The 22,481-nt window shown below is 36.8% G+C and overlaps 1 protein-coding gene across 1 annotated transcript in view; it reads right to left on the bottom strand.

The window, feature by feature from the left end:
* RYR2 (ryanodine receptor 2) overlaps positions 1 to 22,481 on the bottom strand; it is a 314,450-nt gene that overhangs the window by 89,355 nt on the left and 202,614 nt on the right. The window contains exons 57-63 of the mRNA XM_050709825.1: positions 20,468 to 20,545; positions 19,375 to 19,450; positions 13,875 to 14,001; positions 9,543 to 9,658; positions 8,744 to 8,808; positions 6,497 to 6,618; positions 3,240 to 3,289 (exon numbers count right to left, since the gene is read on the bottom strand). Coding sequence (XP_050565782.1) covers positions 3,240 to 3,289; positions 6,497 to 6,618; positions 8,744 to 8,808; positions 9,543 to 9,658; positions 13,875 to 14,001; positions 19,375 to 19,450; positions 20,468 to 20,545 — 634 coding nt within the window. The remainder of the gene's footprint in view (positions 1 to 3,239; positions 3,290 to 6,496; positions 6,619 to 8,743; positions 8,809 to 9,542; positions 9,659 to 13,874; positions 14,002 to 19,374; positions 19,451 to 20,467; positions 20,546 to 22,481) is intronic.

The raw sequence follows: 22,481 nt of genomic DNA, 5'->3' as shown, positions 1-22,481 counted from the left end.
TTTTATCACTATAACACTAAAAAAGACTTCCAAAAATATCATGAAACTTCTTTCCTGTAATGTCTCCTCTTGTTTATAAATTCAGACAGAATTTCTTATAAAAATCTTTAAAAATACAATTTGCTCTGAAATAGAGGTTTACAGTCAGTGGAAATTCTGTGTCTTGCTTTTGTTTGATGCCATGCATTTAGTTGTTTTCGCTATGATTCTAAAATACACAAAGAAAAAGAAAAAAAAAAACACAAAAACAAGTATTTTGAATATTTTACTTTAAAATGCCACCAATACGATTTGTAAAAAAACTTTTAAATTGAACATTTCAAGACTCAGTTCGCTTCCAATCTGAGTACAGAAGTCAATTTCAGAAGGCCAGGGTTTTTTTTTAAAGTTGAGTCATGAAACCTGAAACTAGGGGGTTTCTAATAAAATTAGTTTTATTACTATTGCCAATATTTCAGTGGATATACATACTTTCATTAAATAAAAATATCATTTTTATTAAATATGTACTTGGTTTTCAGTAACCTGAAAGCTAGACATAAGACACTCTGATTGTAGAAATGAATATGTAGTATATAAAATTCCATTACATCATGAAAAGAGAGCAGATAAGTACAACAACAGGATAAAAAGTTAAACAAGCTGTTCTTTAACATAACTCTTCATACAACTAAATGTTAAAATAAAACAACGGAGACCGGACATATGCAAATATTAAAACACATAAGTTCAAGAGGTTTTAAGGTTAAACATACCCCAAGAGCTAACATAAGTATTAGGTTGATGGATGGAGCACTGTTCAGCATGTTTTACAAATGCAATTGATGCCATGAACAGTACAACTGCGTTTAGTTATCTGAAGTGAAGTCCTCTTCTGATTAGTTTCTCTAAGTCCCAAAATGAGTGAGCAAAAGCAGGCCACTCTTATTATTAGTCTTATTCAGCTAGTTTTTGTTTCAGGTTAGGTGGCACTGCATTACTTATATGGAGATTTTTATATTTTTTTTTATTTCTTACATACATGGAAATGTCTTACCAGAGATTTAACAGCATAGAAAGTGAATCAAGCTACTCACAGAAATTTGTTTTTTAAAACAAGAAAATATATATTCAAATCCTCAGCTCCCCAAAATTATTCACTAAAAACTTTAGAATCCAGCCCACTAATAATAATGACTATAAATCAATCTTATTGATGCAGGAATACAGCTCTCAAACAAACAGTAGATTATTGGGGTCAAAATCTACTTTCAAAATGTAAAGAAATAATAATTCCATGCTGAATTACAGTTCCATAGTCTCAGTGACAATCTTAGATCTCAGATGCAATTAACTGCTTATATTAACTCTGGAAGACTTTTATGTTTAATTTCCCATTTTATCAAGACTTACATACAGTTTATACTACAGGACTTTTACTAATGACTTTCACACATGCAGCTGTATCCTCAGAAGTACCATTCAAATTCACAATAAATATAAAACACCTATCTGGAATGTCAGTAAAATAGCAAACTCCACACCATCCCAAAAGGTCATTATCAAGCAACTCTTGCTCATTTAAGGAGCCTCCAAAACGCACAAATAATTTTCTAGGCTCCTGCTGTGTTCTTAAAGGTTGTCCTCATGTGCATCTTCACCTCTTCTGCATGGGCCCTTGTATTGCTACAAGAAGTACAATTCTTTTGGTCGGGTTTTCTAACATGAAATAATTAGCAGTCAAGGTAAAGCAAGCTGTAAGGTGACTGACTTGAGTTAGTATGTTCACAGTAATGACCATGCTTCGGAGTCTTACTGTGACCTTGTCATAACTCATGGAAAAATACAGTATACTTCTGTGTTGGCATAAAGATTTTGTATTCTCTTAGTTACTGCACACTAGGAAACTTGAGTTAAAAACTAAACCATAGCTGTGGTGAATACTCATCTGATACCATCTGATCTAACTTCTCCTACTACTTGAACCCAGCCTAAGAACAGAAACTAAGTAAGCTGCGAGAGGTGGAACAGAAAACATCCCTTCTTTAGTACTCTAGAAGTTACACTGACTCAGATTTTGAACTTGAAATGTTACACATCTTAGAAAAAAAAAAAAAGAGAGAGAAAAAACCAGATTCAAATAGCAACAACAGCAAGTATTACAAAAAAAAAAAAAAAAGTATACCTGAACTAGTTCATTCCTTGAAGAAATAACCTAGGGTATAAACCAGATCTTACGTGTAGGTTTTTGACATACTCCACCTTTCACAAAAAGCTACAGCACCACCACACAGCTGCAGAAATAATTTCATTCCTTCTATGATCCTTTGGCTTAACACAAAAACCCACTCAGATCATCCCAAAACACATTTAAAAGCAACATCCCCCAAATAACTTCCACTCTTTCTTCTCAGTTTAATTGTTTTCATAACGTTTCCGAACACTACAATGTTGCAGCAAATGAATTCCTTCTCTTCAAATTGAATGAAATACGTAGGAGCTGAGTTAGATGCATGTTATCTTAATCAAATTCTAATCAGCTAGATAATTACCCAATTAGATATGTTCATGGATGCTGAAGTTTGCAATACATCCATCATAGAAGCTATACATGGATAGGATGTGCTATTTCCTATCATCATGGCTTAAGAAAAAAATTCAGACTAATGACTGTGCCACGCATTACATATAGTGTTTAAACTTGATACAGATTTCAAATTGACTTCAATTAAGTGATTTCACGTGGTATAAGACAAATACCCAGACCCTGCTAGATTCACATAATAACAGAAAGACTGTAGACATGCATATGTGGAGTCAAGCATATCTGGAAATATTTAAGAATTCCACAGAACATCAATAAGCATTTTAGCCTACTACAAATTTTCCTAAATGATTTTCCAATACAAATGTGTAGTTCTGATACTCCGTTTTTCCCAACTGAATTATAAAAAATAGCAAATATGTGTTTATAAATAACTCAGTCAAATTTTTTGGTTGAATCATGAAATCCAGATGTTGGTTAAGACACACAAAAAACAAAACAACATCTCCCACCACCACCTGATTACTACAAAAGCTTTTTATTTCAACTAACAAATTCTGTGATCTACCAGCCTAAACAATTAGTGGTCTGTGAAGACCATGCATTTCAGCCATGCAGCCATGCAGCATGCAACAAAGCAGCACATAACACAATGCAAAAATGGCAAAGAAAACCAAGTGATGGCCATGCTAGTATTTGTCAAGGGTCTTCTTACCAAACAGTGAAATCCTATGCCTGACAAGAACTCCAAGTTTGCAGAACAGGCTGAAGACAAAAGAAAAATAAAAGAGAAGAGAAGGAAAAAGAAAAAAAAAAGGGAGGGGGGGGGGAGAAAAAAATAACAGCTGATATATGAGCAGGAAAAGCAACATGATGTCACGCAGAAAGAATCAATTATCTGAGCAGAATGTGGGACAGAGTACTAAAGAAAGAGTTTTTAAGTGCATATCCTTAACAAACATGGTTAAATAAGCACATATTATAATTAAAGAAACAAACAAGAAAAAATAAAAATAAAAATAAAAATAAAAATAAAAATAAAAGCAAAGCTAATTAATATAAAAGCGTCCTATATGAAAAACCACAGGGAAATTACCATTGAAGCTTTAAGAATTAAAATGTGGTCAGTGTGCTATTCAGGACATCACTGATAATTTGAAAACAAAAGGTAAGGAAATCAGATTAATTGAAGTGTTTGATGGTAGATGTTTAACTAATCCAATTTAGATCTTGTCTTGAACACAGTGAGAATTTCTTTTTAAATACGCTGCTTTTCAAAACATGACGACATGAGAAACAATGTAACTCAACATAAAAAATAGCTTCTTATATGGTTTTAAACAAACAAAAATGGATACGATCAATGATTTCATTTCATACGTGTAAATTACTTTTTGTACTGATGAGCAGTGTTCCATTCAGAAGAATGAAGTTTTGTGTTAGTTCATAGAAGCAGGACCACACTGTCCTACCCAAATTGACCTGGCCTCCAAATTTAGGAGAGATTAGTTCAATCTTCATGTCCAAATTCAGTCTGAGAATTTTCTACAACAGTGACATAAATTTTGGTGTTATTTGTTGTCTGCAAAAACCCTCATCTGTTAAAATGACATGAACAATACTATGTCTTTTTATTAAGCTATTCAATTACTAGGCATATGGGCCAGTTAACAACTTCTGATATAAAAGCAAAAGACATGTAAGCATGTCTGCATAGTTCATGGATGAGATCTGAGCATGTTGTTCCATTGACAGATGAGAGCATGGTGCCAAATGGAAACATTTATGTCCAGAATTGGAACAGCCAGGTTAATGTGGTGTTGAATCCACCTTACTAGCCTGTGCACAGTGATCCATTACAGCAACAGCAACTGCTCTGTTTTAGAAAAGAGTCTGGTTGTACATCTTCAGGGATCTCTGTTCACTTATACCATGAGGCAGGCATATACACTTTATATTCTTTTATGAGGATCCTGGTTCATCCAGTCCAACAGGAAAAGTGGGTGTATGTTACTGTCATATAAATGTTGTGTCCATGATGAAGGCATTAAGTAGCTCTCAATCTATCTTTTCTTCTAACATACAAATGTTACTCAACTGACTGTAACATTCAGCAGATGCTATATTTTCACAAAGTCAGACTGAACCTATTATCTCCACAGTCAACAGTGTAAATTCACAGAAAAAAAAAAAGTCCAAATGTCTAGTACTTAGACTCATGTCCAGAAATAATTCTACATAACTGCAGTAATACAAAGACTTGTAAAATGGTATAATGAAGAAGAAATGCAAAAACTCCAATCCTGACGATGTTGTTTACAAATAAATGGAAGATAATGTCACACTATTTCAGGAAGAGGTCTGACCCATATGTTCCCAGAAAATTGATCTGAATTTAATGTATTTGCTGAACACAAAATATTTATTGCATTTCTTGACAGTCACTGCATTAACAATATGCAAAATACTCTTCCATAGTTCAAAAAATGCAAGCTAATCTTCATCAGAAAAAGCAAGCAGCCAGAAACTGCCTTTGGTTTGAAGAAAAGCCTACATAAGAGTCACACACAAACATATCTAAAGGGAAAACTCAACAGAAAATCCAAAATTTAGCTTTGAAGAATTCTCTACAAATGAGGGAAAAAAATGATGGGAATCCCTTAAAATGGCTTCAGAAAATGGATCAAATAACGCACTTTCCATTAGCTTGACACTCAAGAAATCAGCTGCACAACAGCACTGGTTATAGTTAACATTTATCAAGGTTTCCTTGCCTGTGTTTTATTGTCATTGGCTGGCACTTCTAGAAGACACACAACTCAATTGTTTGACAGCAGCTCTGATCTTTTTTGCTGGGCTACAAATTCGGAAATCTCATGCACACAACTAGACAGCATATGTGTAGAAGTCCTGAATCCATGCAGCATGTATGCTGATATTTCCACGTTTGAAATATTCTAGAAGCGTGGGATTTATTGAAGAGGCTTTACTTAACAACTGCTAAAATATTGTTATCCAGGATATTACAGAAAGAAACATAGCAGCTCATATAGTGGAAAATAATCTAGATGCATGCTCTTTGAAAGAATTTTTTCATCCTTTGGAGAAGGCCATTCAGCCAAGCTGCCAGACCAAATCAGTCCATGAAATGACACAAGAGTCGAGGTCATTACTTACTTATGCTCATTATTGCTGTTAGAAACTCTGCTCAGTATTCATACAATCTTGAAAACTCCTCGTGTCTGTATGACCATCAATTGGCTGTCTCCCTATAGCATCAATTCAGTTTTGCCTGTTTTGGTACCTAGTAACAGCCATCCATGATACCTGTACTGTGCAGGCATGCAGTTGGTCTTGTTTTAAACTTGTAGTCCACATTACTAAATTGGAAACATGGGTTTCAATTCAATCAAAAGTGAGATTAAGTGAAAACATCTCTTGGAGAAATGGTCTAATAATGGACAACTTCAGAGAAAGGATCAAGGGGATATTTCTGTCATATTACTACCGTTGTCACTACTTAGAAAACTGAAGAGCAGAAAGAATACCACTCATTTTACTTTTTACGGGGAGCAGTAATAATGGTACTGTCTAAAACTCAGTTATTATTTTTTTTCTTTTAAATATAAAAGTTGCAGGAATAATGGTTTCAGAATATACTTATTTCCAACAGTGGGAGCTGATACACAATTACACATCTTGTGCAACAGACAATGCAACAGAGGAATTGTTGCACATAAATTAAGTTCCCTGCATGCGAAAAAATGAGCACTGCTAACTTTTAAAACATCATATAATTGTAACTCTGAACTCCCTTCTTCATTTTACACAATGAATTTTCTCAATGGGAAAAGGAAGTTAATGTTTGTGTTTGAAAAAAAAAAGCCTGCAACTTCTCACTTACCGACAATAAACTGTACTGTTTAAAGACATACACTTATGCACATACATGAAAATTATTTTAAATTTTACCTTGTCACCATTTCCTTCTCTTTATTAGAGGCATGGCCTCCACTGCTGAGAGGTCTACTTGCTGCAGATAAGAAATACAGGCGATGATTTTTGAAATACTGATCAATCAAAGGGAGCACAACCTGCAATTACATCAGAAAGAAGTGGTTATTACAGGGCTTTTTTTGCTATGTTCTGTATTATTCTTTGTAAGTCACAGCTACAGACAAGAGATTTCAAATGTGTATTCTGTTTCCAATTCCTAGTATTTTTTCCTTTAGTGTCTGTCTAGTTCTTTTATTATTTTTTTTTTATTATTATTCAAGATACTTAAAACGTCATCAGTTAAGGCAGCAGTTTTTAAAATAAATATATATATATTTTTTTATATTATCTCTGGGACTTGACCTGTTTTCTTTAGGAGTATAAACCAGAAAGTATAATTTAATTTTATCTCACAATTTAATATTTGTCCAATACTACTTACCCAGAAACAACTATTGCTGTTCATACCCTTTAACATAGATAGGTTTGAGAAAAATTCACCTAGAACTGTCAGCACACTAATGGCATTTAATGTTAATTGCTATCCAGAACTCCAAAAACACCCTCACTCACTAAGGGCTTGTTCACAGAAGTTTTGTTATTTACTTCATGTGGTGACCATTACTCAGTACTGCTACAGGTTTCAGCCAGGAAGAGATCCAAAATAAACAGTCAACATGAATCTCAAATTGCTTCCTTTTGGGTGCATGGTTCAAAAGAAGGTGACTAATTTCTGAGTCAACAAACTTGGCAAGTATTGCACTACGGAAGTACTTCAAGAAATTACAATTTACTGCAAAGATATCAGGTTTAGAAAACGCTGCAAACACCTACCTTTGCTTATTCACTAATGAATTGAAAAAGCACTTTGAATATGCAAGCAACATACGAGCTTTTGAATGCCGAAGCTGTAAGTAGATTTTCTTAATTTATAATACATAAATCCTTCTTGGCATAAGAAGGAGAACTGGGCTCATGGGAACCCCATAAAGTTCAACAAGGGGAAACGCAAGGTCCCACATCTGCTGAGGAATAACCCCACATAGCGGGGGTTATATATAACCCTTTCACATAGTAAAGGCTGACCACCCTGAAAGCAGCTCTGCTAAGAAAAGCCTGGCATCCTGGTGGTCACCGAGCTGATTTCGAGTCGGCAATGAGCCCTCACTGCAAAGAAAGCCAATAGCATCCTGGGCTGAATTAGGTGGAGAGTTTCCAGAAGGTCAAGAGAGATGATTCTTCCTCTCTACTCAGCACCAGCGAGGCCCCACCTGGAGTGTTGTGTCCAGTCCTAGGCTCCTCTGTACAAGAATGGCATGGACATACTGGAGAGAGTCCAGGGGGGTGGGAGAGTACAAATATAATTAAAGGACTGCAGGATCTTTCATATGAGGAGGGGCTGAGGGAGCTGAGATTATTTAGCCTGTGGAAGAAATGGCCTAGGGGCATTTCATCGGTGTAAATAAATATCTAAAAGGAGGGTGTAAAGATGGAGCCAGATTTTTTTCAGTGGCGTCCCATGACAGGACAAGAGACAAGGGGCACAAACTGAAACACAGGAGGTTCTCTCTGAACATATGAAAACACATTAAAAAAAAAAAAAAGTGATGTTGACTGAGCACTGGCACAAGTTGCGCAGACAGGTTGTGGAGTCTCCCTGGAGATCTTCAAAAGCCATCTGGACATGGTCCTGGACAGCCTGCTCTAGGTGACCTGCCTGAGCAGTGGGCTTGGACCAGATGACCTCTTTCATCTCTTTCATCCTCAACCATTCTGTGATTCTGTGATGAAGACATCAGTATTGTTTTAAAACAAGGAAAGAGATAAGGAAGGTGACAGGGAAAGGTACATGACTGTATTAATTCCAGTAGCTATTGCTCATATTTAGCTGCCTAAAGAGTGTGAAAGAGAAAAGTCTTCTGAACTAGACAAAACCAGTAAAGAGAAAATGTAAGGAGGTTATGAATAACATCACCTGATTAATTTTATATCATGGAGAAAGGGAATAATGACAGTAAGAATACAATCCTGTAGGTTTTTTTCATGTCTGTATTTCATCCCTACATTATTTTCAAGTTATTTTTATTACTACTGCTTCCAGTCATCAAAATAATTATTTAACACAGAAAGCTGTATACATAACAAAAATAATCACATTCACTAACACTTTCTCACTTCAACTACTTACTATGTTGACAAATAATGAGCAAAGATATACTGTACTTTGGCAAAAAACTTGATTTCTTGTTCATATGGAAAGTGCTCTCCTTTTCCTCTGCTGCCACCATCTGCAGAGAGAAGAAAATTTAGCTCCCTATTATATATCCCAATTACAGTCTATTCTGCATTTTCTTAAAAAGTGTACACTATAAATAAATAATATTGTTGGTCTTTAGATGTAGATTTAAGATACCACACACAGAAGTTAGAGGCATTTTATGACAATCTTCTGAGAAAAAAAAGTCACAGCAAATAAAATGTGCAAAGAAAAATTGTCCAAATAGTCACAGATGCGTAGACATCTCATAGTCTAAAGAGATACGGATACTTATTTGAGATGAAAATCTGATCCTACATGTGTATTTTTCTAGTTATAGGCAACACTTGGAAGACTGAACTCTGATTCTACTTCAACACCTTTCTCCTGTAGTTCCCAGGAGAAACAAAATTACCAAATTTTTAATGCATTGTTACAGACTTTTTTATACAACAAAATTATTGGTTAGAACTACCCAAATGAAATTAAACTTGGTTCTCTTCCCCTAGTTGCTATAAAAGTCACATACTATTGAATAATCTGGTATACATAAAGCATTTATCCTTTATTCATTACATTTTCATCTGAAGAATGAATATGGGAAACTAGAATGAATGTGAAATACATAACTCTTCAAAATTCATCATCAACTACAGAAAGCTAGAGGAAAAACTCCTTGTCCAAGAAATTTTTATTTTTGGAAAATTTCAGGTTGTTTTTATAATTTCAAACTTCTTAATAAAAGAAGAAGAAGGAGTACTATACCAAACTCCAAAATATACTGATGGGCTTCATCCACATATCTTATAAGTTGCTGAAGGAAACTGTAGGCAAAGCGTTTTTCAATGGAAGGTGTGTCCAACTCCAGGTCCTTAAATCCTCTGAAATAAGAAGTAAGTCAATTTTTATGTGTGTAGAAGGAATCAGATTAGTTTTACCTCTTCTGATGCCATTTTCTCTGGTAATACTTAACTGCTTATTCACATAAGAATGGTTTGGTTTACATTAAACAGTACTCTTGCAATTATTTACGTTTTGAGCCATTTGTTAAGATGCAATTAAGATTTCCCAGATAGAAAGCTGGCAGTAAAGGTGACTACTCAGATTAATCCAGTATCATTTTAATTTCTTTCCCTTACCTGTAAGGTATTACCATCTTTTAATGTCCTCCATGGCTTGATTTTTGACCAAGGAAGTTTTGAAACTACCAATATACTTTGATTTAAACAAACAAGCCAGAAGTAAATCTAGTCTCCCTCATCATGACTTTTGCCTAGAATTCTGTTTGACTGAAGGAACTTTGAATAGCTATGTAGCATTTATGAAAATTTGGGGGGGGGGGGGGGGGGGGAGCAGGGGGGAAAGAAGTGTTGGAATTGCAATTTGCTTTTCCCACTGTGTTCCATCATAGTATGATATGAAAAGCCTATCTTCTTTCAACAAATCAACTATTAATTTACAGAGCAGTTTCATGATGTAGGCCATCGTCTCCTAGCAATAAACTGGTAATGACGTAAGTGGTTCTGCAGGACCAGGGCTCTAACGACTGAACATAAGAAAGCTATGCTTTACCAGCAAGGTAGTTTGGCACTCCATTGTCAGAACCATGTACATTGCTATTGTGCAAGTTAAAAAAGTAAACCTACCAAACATAACTGTCTTTATAGTCTCATTTCTGTTCTAATTAAGAACATTGCTGATGGGTTCAGAATGGTTCAGATGGGTTCATTGCTGTAGGGTTCAGAGAGATTCTACAACTAAAACTGCTTTCTCAGCTGATACTTATCAGGGTACATATGGGGCTGAAGGAATTTGAGATAAGGACAATAATTGGGAAATATGGACTGGATATTGTTAGAGTGTAATAATTGTGAAGAATTTGTGTTGGAAGGTGGTGAAGTCACGAGGGGTGGAGTGTGTAAATTGTCCACCTTTGTTGGTGTTATGATAATGTTATATTGATTTTGGTGTGGAGATTTTTTTTGTGGATGTAAGTGAAATTTGTGAAAACTGCAAGGAATGTTGATGAATATATTTTAAAGATAATTAATTCTAAGGTGGGAGCATATGCTTCATGAAGGTTATCTGATTAAGGACCCTCTCAGTGTAAAAGGTGGTAGTAAGAAGGAAGTCATAAAGAGGAACACAAAATGTGGTAGAGAAGGAATAAGGGAGAGAATGTCAAAAAACATAACTCTCCAGTTAGTCATTGATTGGCCATTAAGAAACTACAGACACAACTTTGGAGAGAGCCACATGGATTTTTTAACTCTTAAGAGAGGGGAACTTGAATAACATGAGGATTTGGGATATCCAAAGGGATCACTGGCACTATGAAAGCTAATGATGGAATGTGAAGGGGAGAGGGAATCAACGACGATCAAAGCAGGTAATAGACAAAAAGGGGACAGTCACACAAACTGTGGCCAGTCAGTAACAGCTGTTCAACTAAACACTGCACCTGATCATCACAGGCTGTCCTGTCTTCTTAAATCCTTTCTTAACTATCCCTCTGTGTAACCCACCACATCATTTATATGTGTGCGCTGCAAGGAGTAAGGGCCAGGTATTGGCAAGACCAGGAGGACTGAATACTAGGACAGCAACTGGAATCAGACTGGGGTTCTAAGTGCCTGTGAGCCTGTGGCACCAGCAACTGGAGAGAGTGAGGGTCTCAGCATCAATAGTTGGAAAGGAGATAGCTCTTGGTAATGTCTCCATAGGTCCTGCATACTTTGAGCCCAGAGTTCCAGCCCAGTGGGGAACTGCTGTGAATGGATTTGGTGCTAGCAACTGGAGTCAGATGGTTGGTGGGTGCTCCTAGCCTGTGGTGTCTGCAACTGAAGTAAGTGGGAGTCTCAGTTGCCAGCCGCTGGGGCAGGAATGGTGTATGTCCCAGAAACCAGCCAATGGTAGGAGGACAGTGTCAGTAAGGTGAGAGTCTCAGCAGCAGGGGCTGGAGAGGGACCATGGGTCACAGCCCATGTGCCTGAATGCCGGCTGCTTGAGAGGAATTAAACATTTTTTTCTTCTCCAAACCCAGTGTGCATGCGGGTGCACAAGGGCAATTCACTAGCAAACTTCAAGCCGGACTAGACAGTGAGTAGAAGGCCTCACGTCTGAGCAGGTGTATCAGATGAGCAGACGCTTCGAGGGTACCCACAAGTGTAAAGTGTTTGTGAGAAATGTGCATGAATGTAGGCATCAGTTCACTTATGAGTATCAAAATGGACCAGCTGGCAAGAAAGAGACCTCTGAAGTGGGCAGAGGCTTTGGCAGGGCAGGGCAAAGGTATTGTACAGACAGAGGCTGTGCTGGTACTCAAAGGATCCATGAATGTGCACATGCTCGTAAACTTGGAGAGAAAGGCAAAGGAGGTGGAATGCTTTCACTACTGAACTTCAACCTTTACCATCTGAAGTGGGGGAAGGGGGCTTGACTGTCTAAAATTGTTTTATACATGAGTTGAAGGCAGCACTTTGTCCGTAGACGTCTGTGCAGCTGGGCATGTCAGCATCCCTTGTGTGTGTGTGCAGGTAGCTCTGGGAATCATGCTTAAATTCACAGGCAAGTTACATCCCATAGATTCCCTAGTTACCAGTTCTGAAAAAGATCTGGGTGCCTAGACTTGGTTAAAGATGAAAGTTAAGGTTTGAAGGGTCATGGGATGAATTAGAATGGTCACAGTCAAATAAAAGACTGGACAGGAAGGCATGTACGGCTTGTAAGTCAAGTGGTAAGGGGACAAAGGAAAAACATGATGCAGATGCTTGTTTGTTTAGACAGCACAGTAGACACAGGGGCAGCAGGTACATGGAGTTTATCTTGATAGAAATATCTGCATTTTACTGTCAGAGGAGGATGCAGATAAGGCAGGAACTACTTACCAGATGATCAGTGTGTCCAAGTTAACAAGTATATTACCAACCCTCTTAGCCTTCCACTCCTCTAAAAACCAAAAGCCACTTTTCACTTGTGTTTAAGTTAGACGGTAATAAAAAGGATTAGTCCAAAATGAACATGTAACCTTGAACACAGATGAGCAGTCTTTTTTTTATTTTGACAGGGGATGAGAAAAATAACCTTTGCTGACATCCCTTTTCATACATGCTAGTCCACTGAAGGCAAGTAAATTGTATTATTCTAGCTATCTTGAAAGACTCTACCTAGAATTATTAGATATGCTGTGGGACTCTATAAATGGACTAAATTTCATATAAAATTTAAAAGAACAGAAGTGGGCAGATTTTAGGCAGATGTGCTAAGCTAATTAATTCGCAATGATTACTTAAATCCATCTCTGTGCTTGTTTCATTCTCTTACTAATATTCATATTACTACAAATCTCAGATATGCTTTCAGTCTTTCCTAGTGATTCATATTTCCTAAGCCATACTGATGAGGCAGACATTAATTTAATTAAAATTTTATTCACAATGTATTTAGTAGGTAAATATATATCCTATTAAAGCCAAAGGGAATTTTGCAGCGAATGTATGCTAACTTAACTATTCATGCTATTTTGATTATTACATTTATTCACTATTATTATATTTATGCTGCAGACTATCAGGAAAACTTTTTAAAAACATTGTTTTCATTTCACTCTATTTCAGTAACACTACAAATCAACTCAGTTAAAGAAAGGAGTAGTAGATTTTAGAAATGAAACTGTTTTTCTTATCAACACAATTGTCTAGAGATTTCTACAAATAGGTGTAGGTGTATGACGTGCCTATAGCCTTAATAATTCTATCACTTGTAGAACATCAACAAATTTACTAACAGTTGGATGTATGGAGACACAGTGGAAAGAAGGAGGTATGTTACAATGTTGAGAGACAGAATACACGAATGCATTCTGAAGAACAATAGTTGCACTTTCTGCAAACCCTAAAAAACATAAAACACTTCTTCCTTACAGTGTTCTATATAAAGAAGCTGATCCTTACCCTCAGGTAATGAAACCTTAATATGACCCTTTGGTTTTGTTTGTTTGTTTTTAATAGAGGGGAAAAAAGGAAAAAATAAAAATAAAAAACACTACGAAGCAGTATTAGAAACCTTCTGTGACACTAGTAGTGAACAGAAAATTACCTGGAGACAATATATCCATTAATCTGCAGAAATTTCAGAATATCCTGTGCTTTTTCTCTGTCCTTGGCTTTTTCTTTGGCTGTGAGAGTGTCATAAGGAACAAGAAGAGGATGGTTGCCTCCTCCTACTATGGAATATCGAGAGAATTAAAACATGGAGTATCTGTTGACACAGTAAGTCCTGATATGCAAAAGCACTATTGTAATAACACATAGCATGCTACGGTAAAACCTAGTCTGAAGTGCCAACGATTCACTTTTTGGTTTCTTTACACAAACCTGTATTTCTACAAAATGTTCAGATATAAACTTTAGACAGGGCTGCATACATAGTTCTAACATATTCAGTTGCTGTAGATACCAGGAAAAATGTTGGACTTAAAACAAACAAAAAAAACAGTTGAAGGAAAAAGTGCTTAACTGTTATAAACATGCATTATCATTAACAACTTGATTTAATGAAATGGAATATATTTCAATAAATAACACATCATTTCAGAACAAAACCAAGATCTGTCATTCTAACAGAGTTCTGCTTTTAAACATCCTGATGAAAGCAAAAATGGTTCATGTAATTTAGCAAGATATATGTATATCTAAGACCTATGAAAGTGATGTAGTTCAATTTTATAATAATGAATTAAAGCTAGAAAACTAGAGTACATTTTTCAGACAACTGCCAGTCTCATTAAAAGAATATTGCAAAAACAGAGGGGTGAACAGAATAAATTGCACTTGTATTGCTTATAAAAGGGGGTTGTGGTAGCTTCACAGTGATAACTAGCTGAACCCACCGCACTGTTCTCTTACTCCCCCTCCTCAAAGGCAAAGGGGGAGAAAGTATCTTGGAAAAAAGGTCACAGGTTGAGATGTGAGCAGGGAGATTGCTCACCAATTACCATTACGGATAAAACAGACATAGCATAAGGAGATTAATATAATTTATTGCCTATTACTAACAGACTAGAGCAGTGAGAAACTAAAAGCAAAATAAAAACACCTCCCCCCACCCCCCACCCCCCCATTTACCCTTTTCTACCTCCTCCCTGAGCAGCGCAGGGCAATGGGGAATAGTGGCAATGCAGTCAGACCCTAGGAATGCAGTCAGACCTTACCGCTTCATCATCTGCCACTCCTTCACAGTCACTCTCTGCCCCTGCTCCAGTGTAGGGTCCCTCCCACAGGATGCCACTCCTTTCCGAACTGATCCTGCATGGGCTGGTCCTGCCTGCTCACAAGCAGCAGCTCTTCAACAACTGCTCCAATATGGGTCCGTACCATGGGGTCCATCTGTCAGGAGCAAATTGCTCCAACATGGGTCCCCCAGAGTCAGCAGATCCCCCAGACCCCCTGCTCCTGCATGGGCTCCTCTCCACAGGCTGCAGCTCCGAGCCAGGGCCTGCTCCTGCGGGGGCTCTCCATGGGCCGCAGCCTCCTCCAGGCCACATCCACCTGCTCCACCAGGGGCTCCTCCACGGGCTGCAGCATGGAGATCTGCTCCATGTGTGACCCATGGGCTGCAGGGGGACAGCCTGCTCCACCAGAGGCCTCTCCACAGGCCGCAGGGGAACTGCTGCTCCAGTGCCTGGAGCACCTCCTGGCCTCCTTCATTGACTTTGCTGTCTGCAGGGTTGTTTCTCTCTACATTTTCTCATTCCTCACTCTCCCAGCTGCTGTTGCACAGCAGTATTTTCTTAAATACTTAAATCTGCACTCCCAGAGGCACAGCCAGCATTGCTCCCTGGCTCAGCTCTGGCCAGCAGTGGGTCCCTTTTGGAACCAGCTGGAGATGGCTCTGTAGAGCAGCTTCTGGGATTTTCTCAGAGAGGTCACCCCTACAGCCCCCCTGCTACGAAAACCTTGCCTAAATCCAATACAGTGATTTATTGGTATCTCTCTAAATGTAGATGGCTAACTTGGCAAGAACATAAAGTAGCTATTATTAATATAAATATCTTAGTAAAAACAAACATTCTTAGGTCTTCAACTTCTCCCTCATCACCATACATTTATGTGATAATTGCTATAAAACCCCAGAGAATGTTAAAGGTAATGATCAAACTTATCTAAGAAAAAAAATTTACAGTAAGTCTGTAGTAATATTGTAAAAATAAAGGAACGAATTCCCTCAAGAAAATATTGGAGACCTATACTTAGCTGATTTTGTAAGCAACATAAAATTTTCCATGAGTCCTGAGTACCTTGTCAGTAAATGAGAAATGATAACCTATTGGCAAGTAAATTTTTTTGGGAAGTATAGCCCTTTACATTGAGATGATTGTTTCTTATTTTGTTATCACAAATGTGATCTAATTCCACATAGTACAGCTGAAGACAGATATGTAGAAATTCATGCAAGCATATTAAGTATATATGTATCTATGAAAGTTAGTAAGACTATACTAGATTGTGAACCATAATTAGTACACTCAAATATTCAAGAAGGGGGATCGGCACTTGTATTATCAGTTAGCTAACATACTTCCATGAGAAGCTTTAAATGAGAAATATAAGCATTTTCTGCATTTTCCTACATAGTAAGGAGATACAAATCAACAAAATCTAATTGCTATGATAAAGCTACACTCCTGTTTGCACTTTACACATGTTGGAATAAATGCAACTTATTTTCATGAAAGCACACAAATGCTTTAAAAGCTCTCATCATCTAACACCACTAAATCTCTACTCAGTTCAACAGAGATAACAGTGGGTATTATCAGACCTCCTCTTTAAGAAGATTAAACTGAGCCAACAACATAATGAGCCAATAAGAGCTTACTACACTGAAAGCCTCAATTTTTTCATTGTTAACCACAGAGCTGTTCTTTTTTTTCTAAATTATACACACAAATTTTGAATACATGAATAGAAACAATAAATTCAGTGACAAAATTACACAAATTAAATTATGTACTTGCCCATGTATCATAGAATCATAAAATTACTAAGGTTGGAAAAGACCTCTAAGATTCTCCTAATTTCCAACCTGAACTTTCCCTGGAGCAACTTGAGGTCATTTCCTCTAGTCCTACCACTAGTTATCTGCAAGAAGATGGTGACCCCCAGCTCCACACACCTTCCTTTCAGGTACCTGCAGAGAGCAGTAAAACCTCCCCTGAGCCTCGTCTTCCCCAGACTAAAAATCCCAGTTCCCTCAGCTGCTCCTCATAAGACTTGTGTTCCAGACCCTTCATCAGTTTCGTAGTCTTTCCCTGGAGACACTCCAGGGCCTTGATGTCTTTCTTGTAGTGAGGGGCCCAAAACTGAACACAATACTTGAGGTAGAGGCCCACCAGAGCTGAGTACAGGGGGACAATCACCTCCTTGGTCCTGCTGGCTACACTATTCCTGATAGAAGCCAGGATGCTGTTGGCCTTCTTGGTCACCTGGGCACATTGCTGGCTCATGTCAACAGCCTTTCCCTCATCCACCAGGAGGGTTACCTGGTCATAGAAGGAGATGAGTTTGGTCAGGCAAGACTTGCCTTTCATGAGCCCACGCTGGCTGGGCCTGATCCCCTGGTTGTGTGATTGCACTCAAGATGACCCATTCCATCACCTTTCCTGGCACTGAGGTCAGGCTGACAGGCCTGTAGTTCCCCGGATCCTCCTTATGACCCTTCTTATAAATCTGCATCACATTAGCAAGTCTCAAGTCAGCTGGGACCTCTCCAGTTGACCATGACCACTGACAGATGATGGAAAGCAGCTCAGCAATCACATCTGCCAGCTCCCTCAGCATCCTCAGGTGGATCCCATCTGGCCCCTCCAACACTTACATACTTTTACCTGCAAAATTTCTGTAAAATTCTAACTGTCACATTAGCTTGTTACAGAAAAGTTATTTTGAACTTCAACAGAAAGTAGTTTTAAATCAGGCTTGCAATGTAAACTATAATGTAATATATTATATTAATATGTAATGTAGTATATAGTATATATGTACATGTTATATGTAATATAAATAAATAATATCATCAAATAACCTGATATTTTGACTCACACTAGTGTTTTAAGTTTAAAGTACTCCATCATTAATTCTGTTTGGTAGTGTCTGTATATGGTACAGAAAACATCCAGAATAAATACTCAATGAAAATTTCAAGAAACGTTACAAAACTGAAGCTACTTGAAATCACCTGCTCCAATGACGCTGAAGTTTGCCTAACAGCTCTCTTCACTCTCAATGAAAAAATAAATAAAAAGAAAAAATGGCATGAATGGTGATATCACTGACAATTCTCACGTTGTCAGTATTGCTGTAATGAATTTACCTAGCCATTAGAGAACAGTGGCACATAATAAACTGAAAGACATCTTACCAACAGATTGAAAAAAAATTCTAGAAAAAAAAAGGATAATCCTCCTATGCATACTTGTATCCAAAGTCCACACTATTGTTCTGTTCTTTAAAAATGTTTTAAAAAAACATATTTCAAGACTATAATATATGTATACACACACATACATGAGGAAAAAAAACACTCTTGAAGGTTTTGCTCAACTGACAAATGCCTTTACATTTCACACCAAGAAATTCTCAATCAAAAGCCTCTTCTTCATTTATTGTAGCTGCCTCTAGTCATTTCAGTGCTATCTTCCTTTGCATAACACTGCTGTATAGCATTTACATTCTCATTGAAATGCTGCTCAAAGGTAAAATCTGTGTTCAAAGTTGCTAAGTATAGTAGATGCCTTCAAATATTAGTGTTCTTCTGGCCTACAATTTCCCAGAATTAGTCCATCCTGCAGATACTTAACCTGAATAAAGTTTAAAAGGAAAAGTCTATAAAAATTAAAATAAAAACTGTAATAAGGGGAAATATAATTAAAGGTATGGAAATTTATACTGATTTATCAAAGAACCATTTCAGGTGTAACTTTACTTTTTCATAAAACCATAACTACTGTAATTTAGCTAAAGGCTTACGTATAAAAATGCAAGCACACAATAAAAGGAAAAAAAGGTCAAATTTGGTGTATAGTGTTAGACTTGAGACCTTTGGATAACACAAAACCCTAACTTCAGTCATTTTCAAATGAAAACTTGCAGTTTCTTCAAATATTATTTCCTCTATGTGCAAATATAATGTAATGCACAGTGAAAAAATATCTTTAATACATAAATAAAGAAATGTATTTAACATGGAAGGGACAAGAGTGGCACAACATATCAAAAAAATCATCACTTAGATAAGCAGAGATCACAGATCATATTCAATTGTTTACATGGAATCAAGGATCTGCTCTAGGTTTACCCATTTGTCAATTCAAAACACCCCTTTAGATCTACCTGAAATAAAAAGGTACCTCAAATGAAACGGAGTTCAGAGACCACAGGGCAATAGTCTGACATAAAAGCTAGAAGGAAAATGTATTAATGTATCTTCCTGTATTGCAATGGAATTGGTAAACTACTTCAGCAAGAAACATTGCATTCAATATTATAAAAGCTTAGGTAAACTTCTAGACACTAAAAATATCTAGAGTTTACATTACCTTTTGCTTCAAGCTCCATTTTCTTTTTCTTTGCCCATATATTATGGTAGTTTTCAGCCATCATCTCTGCCATAGCCTTAGGAAAATGGAGAGTTTAATGATATGCGCTGCAATGGCCAACTCCCAAGGAAGAATAAATTTCTAGTTGATATTAAATAACAACTTTTGTGTACTAGCAGTTTCCATACAATCACACTGTAAAGGTTCACCAAAACCAAGAGTTTTTATAAAGAATTATGATATAGCATTTGGTTAGGATGGGTATACATAGGCAGTAATTAGGGACCCGATGCTGAATAGAAAACTGTTAAACAAAAAAGAAGGAACCACACAGAGAAGGAGGAAGAGTACTGGCATGTCAGACAGGGACTTCGTTCTCAAATCAAGGTGAGCAAGAACCCTCTGAAGGCCTTAGTAAACGAAACAAAGGACAGCAGACCAGAGGACTGTGCCAAAATTGTTGTTGGTGGACATAATAGTCAGCGACTACATGGATATTGCCTGGTTGATGTGGATACTCCTTTGTGTAAGCACACTGTTAGAAGCACCAACCATTTTACCAGGGACTCCATAGATGCAGACAGTTTTTTAATGAGCAGGAAATTCTCCTCCAGTGTGCACAACGAATAAGTAAATTCTTATAAAAACTCTTTCAGACTGGTAAACTAGAAACTAGACCCCAAACCTACAAGATAAGCCAGAAAACCTCTCTCCAGTCTCCAACTAGTAAGAACTACTACTGCCTACTACTCCAAGCATGAGACAACTTTTTATACTCTCCCCTCCTGTCCTCCTGACTGTATACTGTCTACATATTTGCAGCTGCAGAATTTTCTAGGTTTCATTTGTCATTTCTTTCATGGACCTACAGTAACATACTTCTTTCAAGAGAAGAGAAACTTTCAAGCCTTTCAACAAGAACCATGTTTTTTGAAGTAACAGAGGATCAAAAAGCAGTGGTGAAAAAGACAAAAAATAAAAATAAAAGCATATCAAAAGAAATAACAGAAACCACAAAACTTGTTTTCAATAAATTAGGAGAAAAAAAATTGCATTGTCAAAAATGTTAGGAATATTAACTATTCTGACTTACATGTACATCTCTGGAGAGGGTGACATTGCTCATGTCAATTGCTCGAGGACTGTAACCATGGACTGCATCTACTGAGATCTGAATGACAAACATGCAAAACAACAAAGTCGTTGGAGTTGTACACAAGTATTTGATATGAAGAAGTTAACATTTACAAGATATTGAAAGTAATGAAAGTACTTAGGCAAAAAAGTGCCCTCTAGGGGGCAGAAGGGTCCTATATAGCCCATCTGAAAATACAAAAAGGGTGCGTAACTTAAGCTACATGTAGGTAAAGGTCTACACTTTTTGTTCCCAAAGACAGAAGTCATCAGACACAAACCCCACATATGCAAATACAAATTTCACTTGAAAACATGTTTAAGATCTGAACTCACCGTGAGTAATGATGTACTAAAGTTATGATTAAATCTCTTCATTTACTAGAAATTTTTATCCAAAGAAGACAGCCAAATCCTAGATCATCTACTTTAAGGTGAATTCAGGCAATAATCAAGCTTCCTTTTTTTTTTTCTATTGAAGCCTATTTCTATATAGAATCTACTGAATATGATACTTGTCTGTTTCCTTCTGTCGTCCTCCCAGCTCAGATAATACCACCATTTTGTCATTCATTCTTTTTACTGACTAAATATGTCACTGGCTTGCTCATTACATTGAAACAAAAGGTCAAAAAAGGATAATTAGTAGAGAGATGCTGGATAGCAAGAAATGTGGCTACCAATGGGAGGTTACTGGGCCTTCCTCTGCAGGTTCTGCTTTAACAGATAAACTCATGTCCTCCACAGGAATGTCTTCCTTGAAAAGGAACAGTGGTCAGAATTTTATTCCAATGTCTGATACTGTATTTAGATGCACATATAAAAATATGTACATGGCCTAAAAAAAAAAAAAAAAAATCAAAGGCCACCTTTAAAAAGGTATTTCTGTCAGAGAAGAGACTAACATAATGGACATGTGTGCAGCACACAGTAAAAAAAAAAAAGTTCTGATAAGTAATTGTTTTCTTTTGTTTTCTAAAGCAATAAATTCAAGTATTGTTACATCAACACAAAGATACTGATTAAATATAGTTACAATTTCTCAGTGAACAGAGGAAAATGCTAGATTTTGTGTGTGATGACAGCACTACATACAATTTTAAACTTACATACAACATTTTAAACACATAATGAGTATAAATGTGATAGTGTACTCTGAAATACTGGTGTTCTAGAATTCAGGAACTCTTTTCATACAGTTATGTAATTTCATTAGAGTATGGGAAGACTAACTTATCTACAAAACCTGTTTGAAAAGTTTATATAATTCAAGTCTTATTGGAAAGCTACTAATTCTAAAATGTTCCTTATGCTTAAAGTACATACAAATACCTGTCAGCATAGTGTTTGGGAGCAGTATTACAAACACCCAGAAGTCATGAAATTTGGAAATCAAGAATTTCAGAAGGATATTGTAGTTTGCAAATTATAATTTCACTTCCTTCCAAGTGATAAAATCAAATCTCATGATAGACACTTTCTAGTATCTAGAGAGTGGACAGGAAGGTTCAACTGCTTATTTTTCACAGGCATTCTGCCAGACTTTCACATATCAACTGAAGAGAGATGAGTAGAGAGAAAGGGAAGAGATTTTTCCCCTCCATTTTTCCCCCCACTGATCTGGCTCTATACATGTCTCTGTGAATGAGAGTGAAAGTGCTACTTTCCTCACCACAGTTTAATTTGTAAATAACATACACCTGAAAGAGAACACATTGCCAGTATTGTTCCATGTTATCTTAACAGCATTTTCATTTAAGAAGGCCATCCTGATGGAAAAAGAAATATGTTTAACATTTTCTGAATTTTGGCCATCTACAGATGTCAACTTTATGCTGCATTAACATTAATATTTGTATTCATTTTCTGTTTTTAAAAAGGACAAAATAAAAATCATTTGTATCTGTACCTTTACTTATTTCTTTACTTACTTAAGGGCATCCATAGCTACCTAATTCCAAAAAACGTATCTT

Source organism: Cygnus atratus, chromosome 3 (assembly GCF_013377495.2).
Source record: "Cygnus atratus isolate AKBS03 ecotype Queensland, Australia chromosome 3, CAtr_DNAZoo_HiC_assembly, whole genome shotgun sequence".
NCBI classification, from domain to species: domain Eukaryota; kingdom Metazoa; phylum Chordata; class Aves; order Anseriformes; family Anatidae; genus Cygnus; species Cygnus atratus.
Note: the sequence above shows the minus strand (reverse complement) of the source record. Positions and strands in the feature narration are given on the sequence as shown.